The 23977-nt window shown below is 38.8% G+C and overlaps 1 protein-coding gene across 1 annotated transcript in view; it reads right to left on the bottom strand.

Annotated features, from left to right (window-relative positions):
• The window catches only part of adamts3 (ADAM metallopeptidase with thrombospondin type 1 motif, 3), a 137417-nt gene that overhangs the window by 53961 nt on the left and 59479 nt on the right, over positions 1–23977 (bottom strand). Inside the window, exons 5-8 of the mRNA XM_062417928.1 lie at positions 21655–21857; positions 10580–10663; positions 7807–7963; positions 2217–2320 (exon numbers count right to left, since the gene is read on the bottom strand). Of these exons, the coding sequence (XP_062273912.1) occupies positions 2217–2320; positions 7807–7963; positions 10580–10663; positions 21655–21857 (548 nt within the window). The remainder of the gene's footprint in view (positions 1–2216; positions 2321–7806; positions 7964–10579; positions 10664–21654; positions 21858–23977) is intronic.

Raw genomic sequence — 23977 nt, 5'->3', positions numbered from 1 at the left:
AAGGAAGGAAGGAAAGAAGTGAGGAAGTGAGGAAAGAAGTATGGAAGGAGGAGGGATCAAAGAAAGAGGGAAGCAGGGGAAGAACGAAGGAAAAATTAAAGAAAAAGGGAGGAAGGAAGGAAAGAAGGAACAGTCAAAAGAGATGAGGTCAATTTGACCCGGGAGGACAACAGGAGGGTTAATTTCAGTTCAAATTTCATTCTTGGTCAGACAGCCAGAATAGGGGGAACTACAGTATTTTCAGGTTGTTACTTCACTGTCTGCCAAACCTTTCACTCATTTCCTTTGTGCTCTGAACTGCAACATATCTAAATAGTCTTGAAGGTCACTGCCTGACGAACAAAAAAAAGCAGAGAAAAGTGTCTGGGTGAGTTCCCCTCCATTACATAAAAAATATATGCTATGCTTATATTACTTCAACTTGGATGTCTGACCTTCAATGTGCAGACTGATGTACTGTGAATATGAAGTTTGACACATGAACACTACTTTCATCACTATGCTATTACTATCAGTGAAGTCTATTGTTTTCCACAGAGCAGGTCTTTGGTCGGGCAAAGTTAAAGCTCTGTCTCATTTCAGAGTTGGCTGAAAGTTTTATAAATCAAGCTGTATGATTAAGCTCTCGTAATACATCCACACTGTCTCCATAATTCCCGGAAAAATTTACTTCTTCCCCGTCTGTTTCTTCTCTGTGCATAAATGAGCTAGAAATACCCAACCTGCATATTCTGGTGATCAGGATATTTGCGTATCCACGGCATTAAGAAGCTGACTCAGACTCATGAAATTCATTTTACAAACCGCAAATATCTTCCAGAGCAGGGATGTCAAATGTACGGCCTGTGGGCCAGGACCGGTCCTGTCTTCTTATCCTTCCTTCCATCCATCCTTCCTTCTATCTTTCATTCCTGTCTTCATTTCCTTCCTTCCTTCCTTCCTTTTTGTGTTCTCTTCCCTCTCTTCCTCCCTTCCATTTGTCCTTGCTCCATTTCCTCCTTCCTTCCATCATTCCTTTCTCCCTTTCATCCTTCCATCCTTCCTTCCATCTGGCCTTCTTCCCTTTCTTCCATCTTTCCTTCCTCCCTCCCTCCCATCCTTCCTTCCTTCCAGCTGTCCTTCTTCCCTTTCTTCCATCTTTCCTTCCTGTCTTCTTTTCCTTCCTTCCTTCCTTTCATCTGTCCGTCCTCCCTTTTTTCCTTCCTTACTTCAATCTGTCCTTCCTCCCTTTCTTTCTTCCTTCCATCTTTCCTTCCTCCCTTTCATCTTTCCATCCTTCTTTCCTTCCATCTGTCCTTCTTCCCTTTCTTCCATCTTTCCTTCCTGTCTTCTTTTCCTTCCTTCCTTCCTTCCTTTCATCTGTCCTTCCTCCCTTTCTTTCTTCCTTCCTTCCTTCTGTCCTTCCATCTTTTTAATGGTCCAGCCCACATCAGATCAAATTGTCTGTCATGGGGAGAGAGGCAGCTTGCCAGTCCATCACAGAGCTAACGCTGAGTAGATAGACAATCATTCACACCAATCTAAAGTGACCTGAGCTAGATGTTTTTGGTCTGTGGGAGGAAGCCGGCGTTCCCGGAGAAAACCCAAACAGGCATGCGGAGAACATGCAAACTTCACACAAAAGGGCCCCATTTGGCCGGCGGGTTCAAACCCAGAACCTTCTTGCTGTGAGGCGACAGTGCTAACCACTTCATGTCATTCAATATGTGCTTATTTTCTATATTTCTGGTGTTCAGTCTTTGCAGGCTTTAGTCATTTTCCCAGCAGTGTTTCTGTGTGTTTTTGGGAGTGAGTGGTTTTCTTTCTGATCTTTCAGAAGCGAAATATGTTGCATGACGTATAAGACTATGCAGAGAATTAATTCAAGTGCAAAGGAAAAGGTGGCTGAGTCCAAGTGTTTTTTGACATGTGCTAGATAAACAAAGCATGAAATGCAATAAAGGCTAACATGTTCCCTGTCAAGAATGCCCAAGGGCAACCTGCTTAAAGGTCCTCAGTGTCACTTAACATAGAGATCACAGGACAAAAAGCCTCAGGAATATATTCACACGTGTGTGACGAGGACAGCTTCTGCTCTACGTGGACAATCATTTCCCTCCCACTTCAACACAGCGTAAACCTTGAGAAGAGGTATATGTATTGTATGTGTTTATGAAGGAGCACTTAACACTTACACACTGAACGCAGAGAGAGAACATAACAAGATGAACCTACACATGTCCGGTCTCGTGAGCCACAACAAAGGCTGAGGAGAAGCCGTCTTCGTGGTTGAGGGTGCAGCTCCGGACTGGGTGGCACATTCCTGTGACTGGAGCGTAACCTGCAGGACACCAAGAGAAAGGATGGAGGGTGTTGTAAGAGATTATAAAGTCATAAAGGTCAAGTTTTAAAGCAGTTTGAACAAACAAACGGATGCAACAAGTCTTCCAAATTAAACAAAGATCCGACCTGGGACCACATCATTTATCTGTGCTTTCCAAAACCATTAAAAAAATCACGATTTAAAAACAATGATGTTTTATAATGTCACAATGCTGTGGTTGAGGTCTGGTTTCAATTAGGCACAAAAACCGCTGGGTTAAGTCGAGAGAAAGATCGAACGTTTGGTTAAAATTATCACTTTGTTAAGGTTAGAGAAACATGTTTTGGGTTAAAGTTACTACTCCCTTAAGGTTAGGCAACCTTTGTCGTCAGGGTTACAATAATAACCATGTGGTTAATGTTAGGAGAAGATTGTGGTCACGGCTTTTCTTTTTAAAACAGCCTTTACTCACAGTTGGAAATGTGAAACTAGCAGTCATGGTTCAGCTGGGCTTTGGGGTTTGTTTTGTTTTTTCTGTGTTCTCCTTTGCATCCCCCTCCTCTGTGTGTGTGTGTCCTAGGCCTGGCTTGCCTACTTGCACACCTGGGGGCAATCAGCTCATCACCCACGGCTCAAATACTCTGGCTGTCGCTCCCTGTCAGATTGTTCAGTCAGCTGAGTGGCTGAACTCGTACCTCTTATCTCTCTGTCCAGGTCTCCAGAGCCACGACACCTCCAAGTCAGCCCAATATACCTTCACTGCAAGCTTATCTTCCCCTGCTGACTCCAGCCTCTACTCTCCCTAAACTCCTTTTACTACCAAATCTTCTGTCTCTATGTCTGCTTCTGGGTCCACAAACAAACTCTCACCATGACGCTTGCGGTTGGAAACAGGAAACAAACACTGGTCTCTTGTGACAAAGTCCAGTGTTTTGTTGACCCACTCATCCACTCAACCTTGTCCAGAAAAGGACTTTGTTGCTTTATATACCAACATCGGATTTCCGACATTTCTCTACGGCTTTGAGATGTCACCACTACCAATTATGACCTGCTGTGTCTTTTTTTCCTTGGAAGGACAACTCAGTCTCTGTTGATGTGCTTTACAGGAAACCTTACTCCTAAAAACTGCTTTTGTAATATGTCTAAAGAAAGAAGTTCATTTCTTTTTTCAAATTAAGGGACTGTGACATTCTTATACATTCAGAATGATATAACATGTGTGCAGTGCTTTGACTTGGGTTAATATATACTGAAAATTGTTAATCATGCTTTAGCCGGCAAGACTACAATATGGAAAACAAAGTTCAATATTAACATTTTCTCATCATCCATTTAATTAAAAAAACGAACGTGTTACATTTCCTACAGTGTGTTTGCCAATGCAAATTAGTTGTGATGAAATTTAATTTTTAGAGGACAGACCCACAATGTAAAAGGGTCAGAGTGCTTATATTACAAAATACACAATCCTCTCTTACCAGTGGTGATATACAGATAGTTTCCTTCCTGCCGCTGCCCCATAAACATAGAAATGAATTGATTGTTTCACTTTTCTTTGTATTGACTGGAAAATTACATTTAAAATTCTCAAACTTTTTGGTATTGTAAAATAAACTAGACATACATTCTACATTACTAAGATACACTGAGTACTACAGTTTCTTAAGTAAAAATGTATATGTTTACACATTTTAATCATGCAATAAATGAACTCTGTGGGAAGAGTAGACTAAGTTTCATTGCAGAATTCATCATACTGTTTACATGTTTAATCATCGCTGCACATAAACCTAAAAATGGTAAGTAGGTTTTAATTAATCTAAACATACAACTGCGTACTGGGCCATATATGAAAAAAAATGACCTGGAGGAGGGTTACTTCATAACTCTATTGACTTAATAATTTCATAACAGTGACATTCCTTTCTGTGAAAAAGTCTTTACTTAATTAGTTTATATGAATATTTATGCTTGAATACATTTACTTAATATTTTCACAGATGTTAAGTTTAGAATTAAGTATAATATACTTGATGCTGGCAAGTGAGATGTACTAAATATTGCAACAGTAAAAGTTACTTAGTTAATGTTGGTGCAAATTGTTACGAGGATGATTCACAGACAGCGCTGTCAAAACGGGTTTTTTTTAAAGCTTCTTTCTACTGAAGAAATAGTCCCTGTGAACACTTGACTGTGATGTGTGTGGATTATCCAGGAACATTGCATTGTAAGAAGTATTGTTATTCATATCATAATCACAATCTTTTATATGAGAGCGGTGGCAGAAGTTCAAGAGGTAGATGTCAGATAACCTCAACAAATACAACACCAACTACACTTGTGGCTCAATATCACCAGGAGTAAGTGAAACAGTACTTTTGATGTGTACTCATCCCTAAAGTAGGACAGTTCTGTGTGTATTTCTGTCTGTGTTATGTGTGATGCATGTGTGTCACACGTGCATTAAGCATGTTACAATGCATATAATAATGAGCTCTGCATCAAAACAGGAAACAGATAAGACAAATATAGCAGGAGGTGGAAGCACAGCGAGCGATTCAGCGGGAAAGGAAGGAAGTGTGCATTCTGTCAGCTTCGTTATTAATAATTATGATTCAAATGTATTTATATATACATTTATATATTTTGAATCTATCTCCAGCTACAGTAGGCTGTATCAAATTGGCATGATGTACCAGATGGCAGCTCTGACATAGCTTAATTATGCCAAAATTCGGTAAACATGTTTCCTCATTTAGTCGTCGCCTTATGTTGTTGTTTTGCCACCTCACTGACGGTAACACACCTACTGCAGCTGCCACATAATGACCAGAGGTTGACCCTGTTCATCATCAGATAACCTCAAACCACAAATGTTAATAGATTTTTTTTTTTTTACATGAACTGAATCACACACTGCCAGGCAAAGACATACTGTACATTAGGGAATATGGATTTTGGCACAGTGCTGCAAAAACACATTTGGTAGCGTGCCACTAATAATGGTCCGTCCTAAAATAAATTCATTGATCTCGTAGACATCCAAACCACAACTCAAAGCAATCTTTTAATCATTTCTCACTCTAAATTATTTATTTAAATAAATGGATGTTTTTTGCTTCAGATTAAAACATAAAAAAATAAAAACCAGCTCAAGTATTTCACCTGAAGTCTCCATTGATGTATATATTACTTTAATTATTCATGTTGTAATAATAGTTTAATCATTATTCTGATTTCTCTTCATTGTGTTTTTTCCCTCTGTGTTGTGTTTAAAATGCTATATAAATAAAAATGAGGTTGAAGTAGATCTAAAACTCAAATTAAACCAATCTTTTAATTATTTCCCACAATTTCTTGTATGAATGAATGTTTTTAACTTCAGACTAAAAAATTCAGGAAGTTCGCTAAAGTTTCGTGCCACCGGAGGACAATTCAGTTTCCAAACTCAAAATATTAGATTACACTTCCCGTTCTATTTCCTCTTTGTTCATGAGACCGTGGATGAAGGTGTCTCGCATTCCAGGGACAACATGATGTTGGGCTGTGTTTCAGGTCACTGGTCATTCGCCACAGCTGCATCATGTTGACTGTTTGCACTATGTTGATACTATCTCCACTTTATGCCTCAACAAGCTGGATGGATGTTAAAAGTTAAAAGTTAGATTTTCAAATACTTTGTGCCCACAACCACCAAATTGAAACCCCCCCCCCACTTTATTGTAAATAAAGTGCTGTGGACTCACAGGTAGCTTGTTTATTGGACCAAGTTTTAATAACCGGTCATCTTGCAAGTTTAGACGCTGTGGCCGCTGCTAGTTTGACAACCCCAGCTTCAGCTATCGTTATACATCAGATGTGGTTTAAGTTCATGACTGAGATCCATCAACCTCTGAATAGCTGCTTCTTTTATTTTTTATTTATGTTTAATGATATTATGTTCGACCTCTTGGTTATTGCGGTTTATACTTCCAGCTCAGTCTTGTCCAGAGTTTCTCCAAATATAAAAGAGAAAAGGTTTGGTTGAACACTGTGAGAGGAATATTCATTTCACGCTCACACAAGAACACCCGCCGCCATGCAGCGATAACCAACAACAGCGGTAACTGTTATAGTTGGCGTGACAACAACACTGGGGGGGTTTATCAGCTGATTGCGCCACTTTACTGCTGTGAAACTAGCTGCTTTTGTTTGTTGAGTTAAAAAAAATCTGATTCCAATTCCTTTGAATTCAGCTAATCACTATGGAGTAATCAACACCATCTGCAGTGATTCACCCCCCACACGATGCTCAGTTTAGATAAAAGTCCGTCTTCCACACATGCTATTTTGTATTTTTGGGTTGTTTCCTGTAAATGTCTCAGATTATGTTTTCATTCTGAGTAAAAAAGCACTGCAGACCAGAGAAACAAATAAATCATTGCTATGATTACTGGCAGAGCTTTTTTTACCTTGGTCAAACTAAGTAGTGGCTCCAAACATGACTGTTGTGCATGTTCCTAAATACATCTGACAAAATGACTCTGCATCAGTGAGGTTTGAGTCTTTTCAGGTTGAGGTAAAACATGTCTGGTACATGCCTTTATACTGCACTTTATTAATTCCTTCCCTTTTGTCTCAAAAAGGAAAGGATTAGCGGATTAGCCAAAGCTGAGGCACACAATGTTATCCGCCAAGTGAAAAGTCAATGCAGCTGCTGTTCAAATGGGCAAATAAAAAAAGCACAAAGCAAGTTCAATGGACCTTCAATAGCGCTGACTTTGGTAGGTTTGCTCTCTTTTTTTTTTTTTTAGTTTGGCTGCTGTGGAGAAAATAAGAAGCGGGACTAACATTCAATATCTGGCAGACCGTTTATATTGCCTTGAGCTTCCTGCCTTTCCAGGTCAGCATAGACAAGAATAGATATTAAGGAAAGGTGCCAAATGTGAAGTGCCAAAGGGTTTGGAGGTGTTACCCTTGGAGGACTGGTCATGTTATTGTGTTTGATATCAGTGAAAAAAAGGAACTATATGATTGTTCAGGACTCTTTTTATATGTTTGTTGTTTTTCTGAAACACTCTGCGCTTTTATCAAAGCAACTGGGGCACAAAATAAATTGTTATCGCTGCATTTAAATGAAACAGGATCTGGACCACATTTGCAAATGAGAGCTATGTGTGTCTTTGAAACTCTCCTCTTCTTTACAGCATATTAAACATGCAAAATGAAATTTGCATAATAGCTTGATAGCTTCAACATCAAGACAAGATCTACCATCTCTTAAAATTAATGGAGGGCAGCCTGAGCCTCTTATGTCCATTAATGCCACGAATAAACCACAGAGTCGGTCCTGATTAAAAAAGTTGCAAATTATTCAAGACAAGATGTTTTGACTGCGGTGTATTAGGATGGAAATCTTCCTTGCAACTGTATTCATATTAACCACAAAGGGCAGGTCAATATGCTGCAGGCAACCACATGTGCTCATTTGAATGGTGCTGGTGTGTCCTCAGGGGCCTTACCCTGCATCCCTGTGGGGCCAAAACCTTGGCGAGTGAGGAAAATTGCGTGGTCGTGGTGTTCAGCATGATCAGGGTCGCCTTTCTGCTGCACAAATGCCCAGCGGCACACATTCTCCAGGCTCCGTGACGGGTTGCCTCTTTCAATGAGGCTGATGGACTGACACAAGGAAAGAGAGAGAGAGAAAGGGAGAGAGAGAAGAGAAATGCTTACTACTGAACCTTGACTGTGTAAATGAACATTTTAGTATTCTGTCAGAAGCACACAATTGCACATATTGTTAATCCTGATGGGTATGAGTAGTATTCACAGTAGGAACAGACTGGACAAGGAGATTCATTTACATCCTCAGTGTGAGTGTGCATGTATGTGTTTTACAGTATGTGTGAAAGAGAGCGAGAGTGGCTGACTCCTACAATCTGCATATATTTTCTTCCTTATTTAGCTGCCCTACTCCATTATTAAAGGCTATGTGCCACTAGCATGCTCTGTGAGCCTGAAATAACTACTTCTGTGCAGCAATTATACACACAATCCTTATTATTCTAACTGTATGAGGACAAAAAGCAAGGTTGCAAACTAAATTATGACATTTAGGGCGTGAGTGTGAAGTGTAATTTGTATGATTGTGATTGTGCAAATGGAGAGCTACTTATTAATAGCAGATGTGAGACTATGAGCTTGATTTGCATTTCACATTTTTAAAAAAGCATTAAAAACTCAGTTTGGTGTTCAGTCGGTACACTAAAGGGTGAATTTTAATCAGACCAACGCTGCGATGTTTGTGACTTTCTCTTCTCTTGTGTTGTTGCTGTTACAGCCATGAATGATGGGTTAATGCTTCACCTCTGTGTCAGAGTCTTTGTTTCCATATAACAAATAACAAATTATCATGCACAGATGTTCAATGTTAGGTAAGGACATGGGAGGGTTACTGCAACACATTGCCCATAAACGAGTTGTTTTATTCATGCCATCGCTTTGCTAGAGCTCTTTGAACATTGTGGCCGACGGTTAGGTTGATATGTGCTGTTAGTTAGTAAAAAAAATATCTATTTGATGTGGAGAATAACTGTATGAAACTATGGTAACCACTGAGAATCATTTTTATATAATGTGTAGCTACTGAACTGTTTTATCAATTTCGAAAACATAAACAAAAGTCTCCTATGATATTGAATGAAATCATTTGACAGTTAATGAACCACCCTATTGTCTATGTGTGTTTATTCTTTACCTTTTATTAATACCTACATTCATTTTTAATGATTTTTTTGCCGGGGCAAAACACACCCAAAGACATAAAAAATGAAGTGATATGATATTACTGATAACTGATATTAACTGATATGCTCAGTCCAGGAAAAGTCATCAAATTTCATGCATGAAAAAGTTGAATTAAGGGGATTTTCTACCTGATTAAACTCATGTTTGGATAAGCCACTTAAGCCGTTATGAAGCAAGAATGCAAAACATCTCAATATCTTAAATTAAGGCTCACACTGCTTGTCTCTGTTTAGCTAATATTATAAATAAAATATCTTCTGGTTGTGGATTGTTGGTCAGACAAAACAAGCTATTTGATGGTGTCACCTTTTATTCTGCGACCACCAGTTATAGTTTCAGTTAAGAAGCGTTTTTGACTTCTGTCAATCACTCATCTCAAGAGCTGACTGTTGTATAGATGTTTTGAATGTATTAACGGTATCTATATTGATTGTTTAAGGCTCCTAGTCTGCCTATAAGCTTTAATTACAGGCAGTCCTTTACCCGCTACAGATTGCAAGTGGGGAGAAAAAAATAAATAAACCAATGAATCAATCAATACAAACACTGTCCATTCGGAGCCAACATGAAAACTATTTTGGTTCAGTAATTTTCTGCTGTCAGTCAACCCTGTGAAGGCAGTTTATCCGGCCGCTGTTCTTTCATCTCCCCAGGAGCTGCTGCTGACAGACAGCTGCTCCTGTGGACAGAGACGTCCGAACAGGGGTCAGAGTCCATGTGGATTAAACAGAATAAACGTGCTCTCATCTTGCTTTTCTATGTGGATTCCCAGTGACAGACATTGTTAGAGCCAACATTTTGTCAGATCTATGACCAATGTTTAATGTTCCCTCTAAATAAAGAATCATTATCTGTATATTCAACATTTATTATAGCTATTTTCTGACTGCAATTTGAAATGTTAAATTAATCTTTGGCTAGACATTATGCAACTAATGTTAATTCTTGCTTAAGGTAACTACTGAGCTTAATTAACGGTATTGTAATTTCTACTACACTAATGTTTAAAAATGTTTTTCTTCCTTGCATTTTCCATGGTGGCATTTTCCATGGTTTGGTCATCTGCTGATGACTCACATGGCTATTTGGCAAACTTCTGCAGCTGGCGAGCTGACCACTATCATGCCATTCAGCCAGAAACATGGTGCTGGTCAGACACAATACTTTTCTGTCCAAACAAGCAATCAATTAGCAACAGTATGAATATGCTGGATTCAATAATGTCTATTTTAATGTTCTATTATTTATATTTATCTATTATGAAGTTAGTGTTGAGACTATTAGTTTCTTTATGATGGAAACAAACTCAGTGCACATTGTTAAGGAGCATTTTTCTGTCTCTTATCTACTCTCCAAATGTCCCACATACCCATGGTCTTTCACTCTAGGTGGTTGAGATATCGTCTGTCTGACCTGCTATCATTTTCTGTAATTGTCTAAGCAATTAACGTAAAATGCAAATCATCAGAAACTGACTGTGAAACTCACCTTGGCATACCCGAGCATGATCATCCTGACCAGGACCACGTTGATGTGGACTCCCAGCGACTCATCGTGGTAAATCTCATTCACCTAAGAAGCAGAAGAAAATATATTATCAATAAGAGATCCCTCAATAGCTCACACAAATAGCATTTCTCCTAAAGCATCTGCGTATTACTAATTCTGGGATTCTCCATTGTTGTTGTAAGAGATACACTATAAATATTTTTAAAAATGACAATGGATCAAATCAATTAAAAGATTGTGTGTGTGTGAGAAAAAGAGGTCAGAAATTGTGATAAACCATCCACACAATTCTCGACGAGCTCTGCAGTTCCCATCAGCTCTATTAGGAGTCTTTTAGTATCTTTAAACTTATTGTTTTGGTTTTCCAATCCGCAATTTCACTCTCATCAACCTTGTTTCCAGCACTAATAAAAAGTTGTTTTTTTGTTTTTTTTGCTCAGCAAAAATGCTCATAAAAGCCCTCGATGTGCTCTCTGCCTGGCGCCAAACATCTGACAATGTTACCGAATATAGCTGATAAACATAACGTAGCACTTAGCAGCTAAGGAACCAGATGTTTCCAACAGGTGTTGATGGAGCCAAGAAACGTGTTAAAAGCAGAATAAATATTTGTAAAGTGGCCAGACACACGACTTAAAATGAAAGCTTATGTTTCTCTGTCTCTGCTGGGTGTCTCAATGTGCAATTGTTAAAAGTAGCAGCAACAACTTTTTTATATAATATGCTACAGTTTGTCAGAGTTATGTTTACAGCTTGTTGAGCTGCCTCCAAGTGGACGGAAAAAAAACATTTAATGCAGCTTTAAGTTTGATATGGAGCATTATAGTTCATTCCTTGGAAACAGTTATATGACAAAGAAATCCTCACCCAAGCTCCGCTTACTAGCTTTTTTTTGGAGCTTTCAACTTTCATGTATTGTTCATCATCTGTTATCACCTGCCTGAACTTCCAAACTCGGGTCACATGATGACATGATATGAACTGAGCCACTAATATAAACCGTGAGTTGTGGTTTAAAGCCCCGGAAAAAGGCAGTAAGTAAACTACTCTATTATTGCATGAACAGTATGTATTAGAGGTAATTATCTTTTATTAACTTAAAATATTATATATTACACAAACATTTTTGTTGAGAGTTAATGACTGCATGTTTTATGTTGTTTTATGCTTTATTTAAGTCTAGCTTTTTGTTTTATTGTTGTATTTCTCTGTACTTAATTTTATTTTTATTATAAGTGGGTTTTTTTTATAAGTTATATATTTTTTGTATGTTTTCATGTTTCCAATTTTTACTATAATTGTTGTTTTTTTATTGTATGTTTATGCTTCAAATTCTTACTGTTAAATGTTTGTTTTTATGTAAAGTACATTGAGCTGCCCCTGTGTATGGCATGTACTACAGTATATAAATAAAGCTGCCTCGCCATGACACGTATCTCATGGCAACTGGAAACAAAGACACCATGCATTTTATTGACAGCTGACCTTAAAAAAGCTAATGCTATGTGATTGCCTATCACCCCGTCACTGTTGTTTTGCCACTAACTGATTGACCGTAAAGTAATCGCCAATTGAATCAGTGCAAAAGAAAAATCAACATCTTGTCCGGCTTCCTGACACTGTATAGGATCATTGGGACAGAAACGACAGACTGCGTCACAGTGGGTCTCATTTACTTTGGGCCAGTGATTTTGTCACTTAGCTTATCTGCCCCATTGCACAATATGTCAGTGTTTTCCACACAGGGTAGTGGAGGAAAGAGATATATTTCAGCAGCATACAATCAAATGTTAAATTATCCTCCGAGAACCGTTTTCACCTTATTGACTTTTATGTGGCGCTGAAGGAGCAAGGGCAAAAAACTCTGAAAATGCTGAATGACTCCGGGTCCAGCAGATTCCATTATTCACTGCTTCGGACCTCATAAAGCAACAATACTGTGACCTTTTGAAAAGACAACAGATAAACACTGCTGATCTTGAGCTTCCATCTACTAGCAGGACAGCTCGGCTCTGCTGCACTATGAACCTCTCCTTCAGGGCGAGCTAAAATTACACCATACGTTATCTTTTTTTCCCACACAACGAGGTGCTCGCTTTAAAAGGTCGGTTATAGCGATGTACTGGACATCACACAAACTTCTTAATAGCTTCTTCCACTTTTTCTAAAAAATGTACAGGAGACTCAAATAGCCACGATATATCTCTTAGTAGGGAAGGAGGGGATAGATGGGGTTACCAATCAATACCACTACCACGTCTATCTCAAAACTGTCCTTATCTTCTCATGTGTTTGGAACTTTTATATTAAATCTAGAAAGCGTTTTTCTACGGCTGTCTAAATGTATTTGACAGTCTACAATCTACCCACTAGACACAGATGCTGACGTAACTACAATGCTGCTTCAAGGTACTGAAAAATAACACGGACATTATGATGAATTTTCACAAACTGGACCTCAGTGAATTTTAATTGAATACCCCTGCTTTAACTTGATTGTTTCCCCAGCTGAGACGTCTATCTCGAAATGTTCCTTATCATCTCATGTGTTGTCTTCACATTGGAACTTTTAATATTACATTTTTAATATTAAATCTAGAAAGTAATTTTCTAAGGCTGTCTAAAGTAATGCATTTATTTTTCTTATCCATATGAGACGATTATTACATCAATTGAACTTTAATCCAATTGCACATTTACATCTGCTGTGTATCATATGACAAATAAGGATGAACATTTAATTTACTACTCCAGTGTTTCTTCACAGCTAAGTGTCAAGGTTTCTCTCGCTGTCATCTTTACACATGATGCACACATGAGTGACACAGCAATGACAAGCTGCATACAGAGAAACAGAGAGAGGCTTTATGAAGGCTGTCACCCCTGGTGTGTGACAAAATGTGCACCAGTTAATAGACCTCCATTCCCAACGTAAGAGATGTACAATGAGATTGACGATTAAACCCTTGATAAGAACAAAACTGATCAAAACAACAGCTGAAAAATGATGCAAGCTTTTGGAAAGGTTGAAATGATAAAGGACAGATTTGGAAGGGGGAAAAAAATGAGTGCTCAGTTAACAAAAATATAGTACTGTGCAAAAGTTCTAGTCATGTTAGATAATTCGATATGCATTCATAATGAAATAGGATCATGGAGGTATCTGATCAAATTTATTCTGCAGCATGACAATAACCCTAAAACATCCATCCAGAGTCATAAAGAACTATCTTCAGAGACAGGAAGAACAATGAGTCCTGCAACAGATGGTTTGGCCCCCGCAGAGTCCTGATCTCAACATCAGTCTAGGATTACATAACAAGAGGCAGAAACAACTGAGACTGTGGCAACAATCACAACAACCGAGCTGCATAAATACCTGAAAACTGTGTGCTGGTGTACCGAGAACTGCTGCTGTTTTAAAGGCAACGCGTGGTCATACCAAATACTGATTTGATTCTGTTTACTGAACTTTGTATGAACTTAATTGATAGCATCTTTTTTTTAAGTACTTCATTTGTGATGATGTGATTTAAAATGTTCCACTACAATTTTCATGTGATTAATCTGTCAAATTTAATAGATTCACCCATTTAGATGTATTTTTTTTAACCTAGGTAAACACAGGTGGCAAGCTAGATAACATTCCCCAAGTGTTCTGCTCCAAAAACTACAGAAACTGCATGAATATAAATCACTTGTGATAAAAGTTTTACGAAATTTTAGGATATTCAAGGATGTTCCAGAGACTTTGGTACAAAAAACATTAAGAAATGATCAGAACTGCAGAATCCATCGCCATCTTCAAACACAGTTTAAAGCCTGTTTCATGTCCAGATCTTGTGATGACCACCACCACCACCGCAACCACCTCTTCTTTACCTTTCTATGATACATATCACATTTAAGCTCCTGAAAGACTTCCTGATCAACACCCTGCAATGTTTATTTATGGTGACACAGCATCAGAGAGGGAGCAATTCAGTTTTATGGCAATATTTAAAGCTGTGGTAGGTTGTTATACTGGCTTGAATTACAGTGGACAAAATATTCAGAACACCGTCCAGTAAGAAATGCAGCCACAAACACTTCTCTTATATAATATCAACAAAGAATGGGCATTAAAACCTTCACAAAGCTAATATGTGTAACAAAGCTATTATTGGGTTACAGGTGTACCTAATAAAATGGTAATTCAGGGTAGATATCACTGTAAATGTTGTTGTACCCAAATGTCACCAACAGAGGTCCTTAAAAGTCATGGAGTACTTCATGTAAAACTCATCACCATCAAACTCCCTGCACTCTTTAGTTGCAGAAAAAGTGATTCAAATCTCGACAGAACAGCTTTAGATCCTTTACTGCCTTCAATATCTGGTCTGTTGACCTGTTACTGCAGGTTGAGGGGGGAAATATCCTTGAGATGAGATTCCTTGAGATAGATGATGGCTCTAACATTTCATTGGAGCCCTTTTGTGGCGACTGAGGTGATGTGTAATAGCGTTCACCAGGTGTGAGGTAAATATGAAGCTTTTATTGATCTTTGACAGCCTGAGAGGGAAAATGTGATGCTACCAGGGGCTTTGATTCCCATGTGTGTCTTTTTATGTTTGGACCAAAAATCTGAAACAGATCCACAAGCAGCAGCAGTACCCACAATATCTACTCAAGCCTTTTGTGGAAAAAAGACATAACATTTCCAAAAATATAAAAGGTGTAACACAATCAAAGCACAAAGCTCCTTCACTCCAACACCCAGATGGTCAAAATGTTACGTCACATCATTCCACTTCTCCAAAAAACGCGACAGAATCACCTTATAAAATATATCAGAAAATAAGATTATGGCGTATTTAAGTGGTTGATCTCATTCTCCTTATTTTATGTAATTAGAGAACATCCAAAGAAGCTAATGAAGCATGCATTTGACTAAATTAGATTGCAGAGGACGGCTGAATGTATTGTGCAGCCATGCATGTTACGAGACAGAGAGAGATGAAGACGGACACAAATCAAACAGAAGAGTGCAAAGACAGAAGACGGATACTCTGATTATCCGTCAGAGATCTGTCTGATTCACTCTGACATGGAGATAAGTAAGAAAGCCTGAGCTTCACTTGCTAATAGAGTTTCATTAAGGATGGATGTGACAATAAAAGAAAGGACTTAATTGTTAATCTCATTTATTGGAGACTGGGGACCAAATGTAAATCTGGAACGGCACTAAATATAGTGATACAGTGAATGTGAGGTTGTGTGAATGTTCCAGAAACACTAAATTGTTGGTGATGACATTAGTGACAGTAGGTACATACAGTGCATACATGAATACAAGCTCATTAAATGGTCTAATAAGATGTAATTCACTGGAGGATGACGAGAAGAGGGAAGTGGAGGCTCTTGAAGAATGATCCTTGATGAAGGAGATAAATCAAAGGGAGGGAGATGGGAATAGGAAAGAAGAGGTGGAGAAGAAAGAGGAAGAAGAAAAGGAAGGAGAGAAGAGGAGAGCAACATAGGAAGACTAAAAAGAAGACAGGAGAAAAGAGAAGATGATAGAAGAGAAAGAAGAAGGGAGGAGAAGAGGAGAAGAGGAGAGGGGAAAAGATGAGGGAAAAATAGGAGTGAAGAGGAGAGGAGAAAAAAGAAGAGAAGTAAGGAGTGAAGATGAGAAGATAAAGAAAGAGAATTATGGAGAGAGGAGAGGAACCAAGAGGATGTAGGAGATGCAAAGAGGAGTGGAGAAGTAAGGAGAGAAGAAAAAGAGAAGACAAGAAGGAAGAGAAGGAGAGGAGAATATTTTAAAAAATGAGAAGAGATGAGGAGAGGAGAGAAAAGGAGAAGTACAGAGGAGACAGATGAGGAGATGTAAGGAGAAGAAAAGAGATGAGATGAGGAGAGGAGAGGTAAGAAGAGAAGAGCAGTAAGGAGAGGAGATGAGAAGAGAGGAAAAGATGAAAAGAGATAAGAGAAGAGGAAAAGAGGAGAGGAGAGAAAGGATGGGAGAAGAGGAGAGGAAAAGGCAAGAGGGAAGATAGGAGTAGAAGGAAATGAAAAAAAGGAAAAGGGCAGAGGTGAAGTGAAGTGAGAAGAGAAGTATGATAGTTGAGGAGAGAATAGAGAAGACAGGAACAGAAGAGGACAAGAACAGGGGAGTAAAAGTGTGAATCTGAGAGAAACAGCGAGGAGCGAGAGAGATAAGAATCAAGCCATATAGAGTGAGACAAGAGCCGGAGATCTGTGCAGACAAACAGACGCAGCGGGTTAGAAGACACTGTTGTCATTCACAGTCATCAGCGTTCAGAGGCCAGCGCCCGAGCTGCCTCCAGTCGAAGCCAGCAGGGACCTCTACTGGAAAACACCATCAATAACCTCATAATACTATCAGCACCAGCCATAGCAACCAATGAGAGAGAGAGAGACACTTAGCAATGTTTCTCATGTATATTCACTCATTTAAATGTTTTTAGGTAGGTAACACTAACAGCTCTGCCTCTTATGATGGTTATAAAGCTTTTGGTCCATTAATCCAACTTTATGGTCATTTTGGAAGCTGTAGTTTGTGTTAATGCTAAATTGCATTGCATTATACTGAGACAACATATTAGAATAAAATACGTCCATACATGAAAGGGCAAAGAGAGATAAAAAAACACTGTCACTAAGTTAAATTGATGACATATAATATAAAATAATGATGAAAATGATCTTTTTTGAAAAGTCAAAATTTCGACATAAGTGAAAGTTTGTACCATAAGTCAGAATTGTGACTTGTGATGTGACTGCGGCATAATGTAAACAATATGAGTTTAAATGAAATAAAGTTATGAGATGAGTCAAGTATCTTATATTTGAAAAATCTTAAATTATTAAATAGGTCAGAAAACAGTCAAAAGACAAAATGTTGGCTTGTATGATTTTGACGTAAAGCAGCTATAATCTATATTTTCATAATAACACTGCTGAACTTTACTGTTTTGGTTCACTCTCAGCGCTCTCATTGTGTCGTTTTCAGCCGCAGCAGGCAGCTGTTTTCAGAGAAAAAGCTCTAAAAAGCCACTGTACACTACCTGCTCAGCGCCAAACAGCAAACAGATACAGTTAGTGACTAGCTGGTGGACATAGTGGAGCATTTAGCAGCTAAAGAGCCAGATATTTCCCTAAGGTGTTAGTAGAGAAAGAAATACTAAAGGGCTAAAAGGGAGCAAATACGGATACATATAATATTCATCATGTGCACTAAACCACAACATGATAATGTTGCTCCACTACTGCTGGAAGAGGAAATAAGCAAATGTTTGCGAAGAAGTTCAATGTAAAAATCTGTTCAGTTCATGAAGTTCAGAAGTCAAGATTTTAATTAATAGGTCATGTTTGACCTATTAGAGCAGACAAATAAATAAATCAGCCAGGCCAATATATCAGCTGATATTAGCTTATTGCAGAGATATGGCCAGTAAGTAAGAAGAAACTGCAGTACAGTAAATGCCAAATATATGTTTAATAACAACATTCTGTTTAGTAAAAACAGCCTTTGTGATAGTGTGGTTGTAATTTTGATCCAACCACAAATGATGAAGCACATTGGTATGAAATAAAGCAACTGAGGGCGAAAGAGACAATGTTGTGTTTTCTCACATTAGAGAAAAAAGGTAAAGGACTGCAGAGAAAGAGTGCAAACAAAATTACGCAATCCGTGCTTGCATATGCATTTGAAAGGATTATCTTTTGCAGCGCTAGCTAAATGGGATTTTTCTAAAAGATTTATAGGACAATGATTTTTGCAGGAAATATATGTCAAGTCATCTGGAATAGAGACAGTCCTTTCTGCCATCAACAGATAGCAAGCTAAAACAGTGAGACACTTGATATCTCTCTGATGAAATCAGTGGCAGCAGAATCCTGTTTGCAGGTGGCTCATATGTCTCCTGCTGATACACAGGAGCGTCAACTGATCCAAAACAATAACCTGCTTATCAATCAGGTGTGTTTCTTTGATTTCTCCAGCATACTGCCAACTGTTTTTATGCTTCAAGTCTAATTATTCTCCCCCACAACGTGTCATTCATCTACAGTATATATATTTTTGTATGCATATATATGTACGCTTGCGTAAGGGTAAACAATCATCTTCAGCCCATCCCCAGTCCCTGTGGTAGGCTTTGATCATCAGCAGACATGTTGCTGAGGAACAGCAGCAGCAGCTTCCACCGTAAAGCCACTCTCTGTAGAAAACATGAAAACAGTGGGGCAGAAGTATTGTGTCTGCTTTCCATCTACATTAAAATGCCTCATTAAAGGAATTCCTTGCTATACAACCAGCAAATGATGCCACCAATTGCTAATTTATTCCACCACTAGCGAGGGTTTTCTTTAGCATCTGCGACAACTTAATGAGAAAACTCATTAATCTGCCTCCCAAAGCAAATGACTGTCTGAATAAATTGTGAAATGCCAGTGAAGAGAAACTTGATTAAAGCTGGAGTACGAGAATTTTGTTTCCCCCTTCTGGCAATGAGAGTCATTACAATAACACTACCAACACATGCTTATGTCATAGGCTCCGGTGTACTCCGTCGCTACTGTTACTGCTGTTAAATGGTGAATAAATTGTCTTGAGTGTCACACAGCCCCCGCAAAATGAGATCAAATCAAATCAGAATTTGATCAGTTGATTAGATTTGAGTCCAGTACGATTAAATTATTCTATCCCCATTCAAGTTAGCAGAGAGCTAACCCGTAGTTAGCCAGCTCTGCCCATAGAGCATGAGCTGTATGCACTCATCCAGCCAGCACGGGAATGTCAAACCTGATACCAGAAATATACAGAGAGATTAACCTAGCAGGGATTGGCTTAATCAGCATTGGCTGAACTTGTTTGGAGAGAGCTTGAATGTAACAGATTCTCATTTATATGTAAAAAGTTCTGCACTGTAGGTTTATATGACCCTGCTGATGTACGAATACACTCAAAAACAAGCAAACAGTAGGTAGGATAATCCCTGTTTGGGATTTAAAGGCACACCTTTTTTGTGTTTGAACAGAGGGGATCATTTCTACAGAGTTTACTACTGGCATCACAGTGTGGACCATGGTGCAAATTAGACTTCCCAACAGCTGTGTGTCTATGCTGTGTCTATGATCACTCTAGACTGGTTGATACAACACTGAACTCCAGCAGAGGACTCAGGAGAGAAGCGGTTGTTAACTGTCAGCTCATATAATCAGATCATGAACAGTTACAAACAGTTTGTGATTGTTATGACAGATTACAGGGTTTAGTGTAACCTCTTCTGTATTGTTTTTGGCTCTGGGAAACAGAACTAAGTCATTACTAATGCAGACTTTCTCTCTCAAAAAAAAAAACTGACAGTGAAGTTTGTCTGATCCAATACAGTCTCAATAGGCAGATGCTCCAACCTCTGTTACAAAAAAGTCTCACAACTGTGCCGGATCTTTCAACTGATTAGTAGTACATTCATGGAAATGCCCATATTCAGTTCAATTTCTTGTTAAATTGTGTAATGGCCCTGAATGGAAAATAGTGCTACCAATTCCAAATAAGCCTACTCACTTTTTAAAATGATGAATAGATATGTGCAATATCCTTGGCACTATTCTATTATAGACATATGGTTACAATTTACACTGAATTTGGATGGAAACAAAAACATTTTATTTTATTTTATATGCACAAATATAGAGTCTGTTTATAAGTAAGAAACTCATTTAACCTTTGTGTCGTCCTCCCGGGTCAAATTGCCCCCGTCTGTTTTGACTGTTCCTTCTTTCCTCCCTCCCTCCCTCCCTTCCTTCCTTCCTTCCTTCCTTCCTTCCTTCCTTCCTTCCTTCCTTCCTTCCTTCTGTACTTCTTCCCTCCCTCCTTCTCTCTTTCTTTCCTTCCTCTCTCTTTCCTCCCTTCCTTCTGTCCTTCCTTCCTCCCTCCCCCTTCTTTCCATCTTTCCTTCCTTCCTTCCTTTCCTTCCTCTCTTCCTTCTTTCCTCCCTCCCTCCTTCTCTCTTTCTTTCCTCCCCCCTAGCTTCTTTCCTTCCTTCCTCCCTTCCTCTTTTCCTTTCTCCCTCCCTCCCTCCTTCTCTCTTTCTTTCCCCCCTCCTTTCTTCCTTCATTCCTTCCTCTCTCCTTTCCTTCCTTCTCCCTTCCTCCTTTCCTTCCTTCTTCCTCCCTTTCTTCCGTCCTTCCTTCCTCTCTCCTTTCCTTCATTCTTCCTTCCTCCTTTCTTTCCTTCCTTCCTCCCTCTCTTCCTTCCTTCTTCCTTTCTTCCATCCTTCCTACCTCCCTCCCGTCCTTTCTTGACTTAAGGACAACAGGAGGGTTAAAGCCACATTAAACAAATTCAGCAGTATGTTTGAGCGAACATAACCTTCCAATATATCATGAAATTTACTTTGTTTACACACACACAGGTGGTATTTCATTCTTATTAAAAAACAATGTGATTTTGTTTTGGTTTCCCACCACTGCAGCCGGACAGAGAAGAGTGATGAGAAGAGGCATTTACAATTAGAAGGATGGAAAAATGACTGTGGATGAGATAACATGGATCAGGAAGAGATAAAGTTACGATAATGAATGTAAGCGTGCTGCTGTTCATGAGTTTGCTTGTTTTTTTTTGTGGCATGCTAATAAAAGAATTGTTGTTCATCGATGCCAAGAATATAAATGTTACAACTCTACTGTAGTGCTCATTTATCTCAGGATATGAATACTATACCTCACACTTTCTTTTTGAGAAAGAGTGATGAAAGAAATACTCAAGAAGAGATTGCATTGTGTTACAGAGGCTAGTTCCAGGCAGGAAGTAGTGTGAGGATTTAGGCTTTCTATAGCTGGATTTCCGCAGTATTTATCACAGTGAGCTTCTTACACTGGTGTCAATACAGTCTAACATTCCTAAATAAATCACAGTACTGTCTACTAAGATGCCCATCCCTGTGAAAGCACTGTGCAGCACAAAGATCAAGGCATACACTCACACTCAGATTCTCCAGTGCAGCATTAAGGGGCGAAAATTACAAAAAGCAAAAGTGACTCACGATATTCATGAGAGTGAGGAGGTAATTCTGCACATGCTCCTTTCCGTGAAAACGAACCACAGAGTCATCAACTCCCAGCAGGATTTCAATGTTGTAGTCATCCTCTCCGGCATCACGGCGGCGGCGGCGGCGGACTGTCTCGTTCACCTGCTTGGCTACAGAGTCGAGAGCTCCGGGAACATCCAGCTCTGGAACATCCACCTCTGGTGCTGTACAGAGATCAAGAAAAGAGGAGATGTAAGTGTTGCTTTTACATGAGAATAACAATACAAAGCAATATTCCTATATACCAAAATATGTGAACACCACAATTTTTCCAGTTTTTTATGCCACCACCAATGGACTACTGAAGACTGGAAGAAGGTGTTATGGACTGATGAATCAAAATGTAAAATATTCTGTTCATCACGCAGGAGTTTTGTACGCCGTTGATTAGGCGAAAGGATGGTTCCTCAGTGTGAGACATTAACTGTCAAATATGGAGGAGGAAGCATGATGGTCTGGGGCTGTTTTTCTGGATCCAGGGTCAGCTACCACAGCATTCTGCAGCACCATGCAGAACCCTCTGGTATGCACGTAGTTGGTCAGGGGTTCATCCTACAGCAAGATAATGACCCAAAATATAAGTCCAAGCTAAGCCAGAACTACCTTAGGAAAAAAGACCAAGATAGTAAGCTTGAAAACAAAATTGGTAGTGTATATCCTTCTAAACAAAGGCCCTATTTTAACCAACACTTGATTTATAAAGGAACTGATTTGTTAGGAACAAAATATGCACTACTACATGCTACTACTACACAAGGTCTAGCTGCATTGATTTAAGTTTAACCTCACTGTCATTTAAAACACAGGAGGTGCACAGCAGAACCAAACTATGTCACCCGGCTCTCACTGACAATAAGCAACACCAAAACAGATATAATTACCAAAAATAAGCAAAATATTGTGAATATACATATAAATTAATGGCTTAATAGTAACAAAATGGCTCAATAACACAGAGCAGTCAGGTGTAGTTGTAGCAGCGTGATATTGTGATAAATGATTGATAGTTTAGGTAACAAAAAGACAACTATTTGATGGTTTCACTTTTCACAAATTTGATAATTTGCTGCTTTTCCTTGTCTTACGTTTTATTAAATTGAATATCTTTTTTGTTTTGGACTGTTGGTCGCACAAAATAACACATTTTATCTTGTTACTTCAGGCTCTTCTTTTTTTTCCACAGTTTTTTTGATGTTTTATAAACTGGAATTATGAATCCAAAGAATTATCAGAAGAAGAATCGATGATAAAAATAATTGCTGCACCTCTAACAGGAAGTGGAAGAAATAATTGAGGGACAAGGGTCAATAGGATCACTTTTGCCCTGGGCAGTGTCTAAACTTAGAGAATTTAGAGACTCATATTTGAGGAGAGTGGAGTGTGTGAAAAAAAAAGCTCTTGGATCTTAATTTTCACCTTAGAATAACAGTGCACATTACATTACAGATCATCCCTCCACATTATTTTGAAATGTACTTTTCGTTCATACAATAGTTAACATTTCTGCCTTTCACTCTGTTGTGCGCCCTGAGGTGACCAAGTATTGAGTATTTCAATTATTGTCTCACATACTGTGGCTGAGTTTTCAGACATTACTCATACGTTAATAAGACCTCAGGCTACAAGTTACTGTCTCTCTGAGCGTGTGAGGTTAACATGGTTGTGACACAGTAGTAAAAGCTGCTGATATACACTGCTGGACTGCTATCAGGTTACGCAAACCACTGATCATTTTTCAGCTGGTAGTAATAACACTCTAAGAACAAACAATCTATTGTTGTTTTAAGGCCACATTTTTGCAATTCACAGATTGTCCTCATTTGTGTTATGTAATAGGAAAATCTGATTTGACTTCAAAGCAAGTTTCTGTCACTACTCGATATGAAAATGAAATAAACTATCTGACTTGACAGTATTTGGTCCTCTATACTCGCTGGTTCTGGATCAGACCATGAAATTGCTAATACTTCTCTTTTTTTGAAGGAATAGCCTGCCAGCACTTCGAATCTCCCTAATACTGCTCAGCTTTACACTCCGAAAGCCGAGGCTGCTCTGTCGAACCTCTCAGGGTAATATGAAATCCTTCATTTGGATCTCTTCAGTAATCCTGATGAGAGCAAACAACTCCTTGTCTCCTGATTGAGTGGCTTCAGACTTTATAGTAGGACTCAGCGGAGATAAAATTTTACACTATAATGACTGAAAAATGATCTCCTCTGTGGTATCAGCTGCTTTGTTGGTCATAAAAACCGCCAGCGGGAGAGTCGCAGGTTCAAAA

The sequence above is a fragment of the Scomber scombrus genome, chromosome 4 (genome assembly GCF_963691925.1).
Source record: "Scomber scombrus chromosome 4, fScoSco1.1, whole genome shotgun sequence".
Lineage (NCBI taxonomy): Eukaryota > Metazoa > Chordata > Actinopteri > Scombriformes > Scombridae > Scomber > Scomber scombrus.
This window is presented reverse-complemented; position numbering and strand designations above follow the sequence as displayed.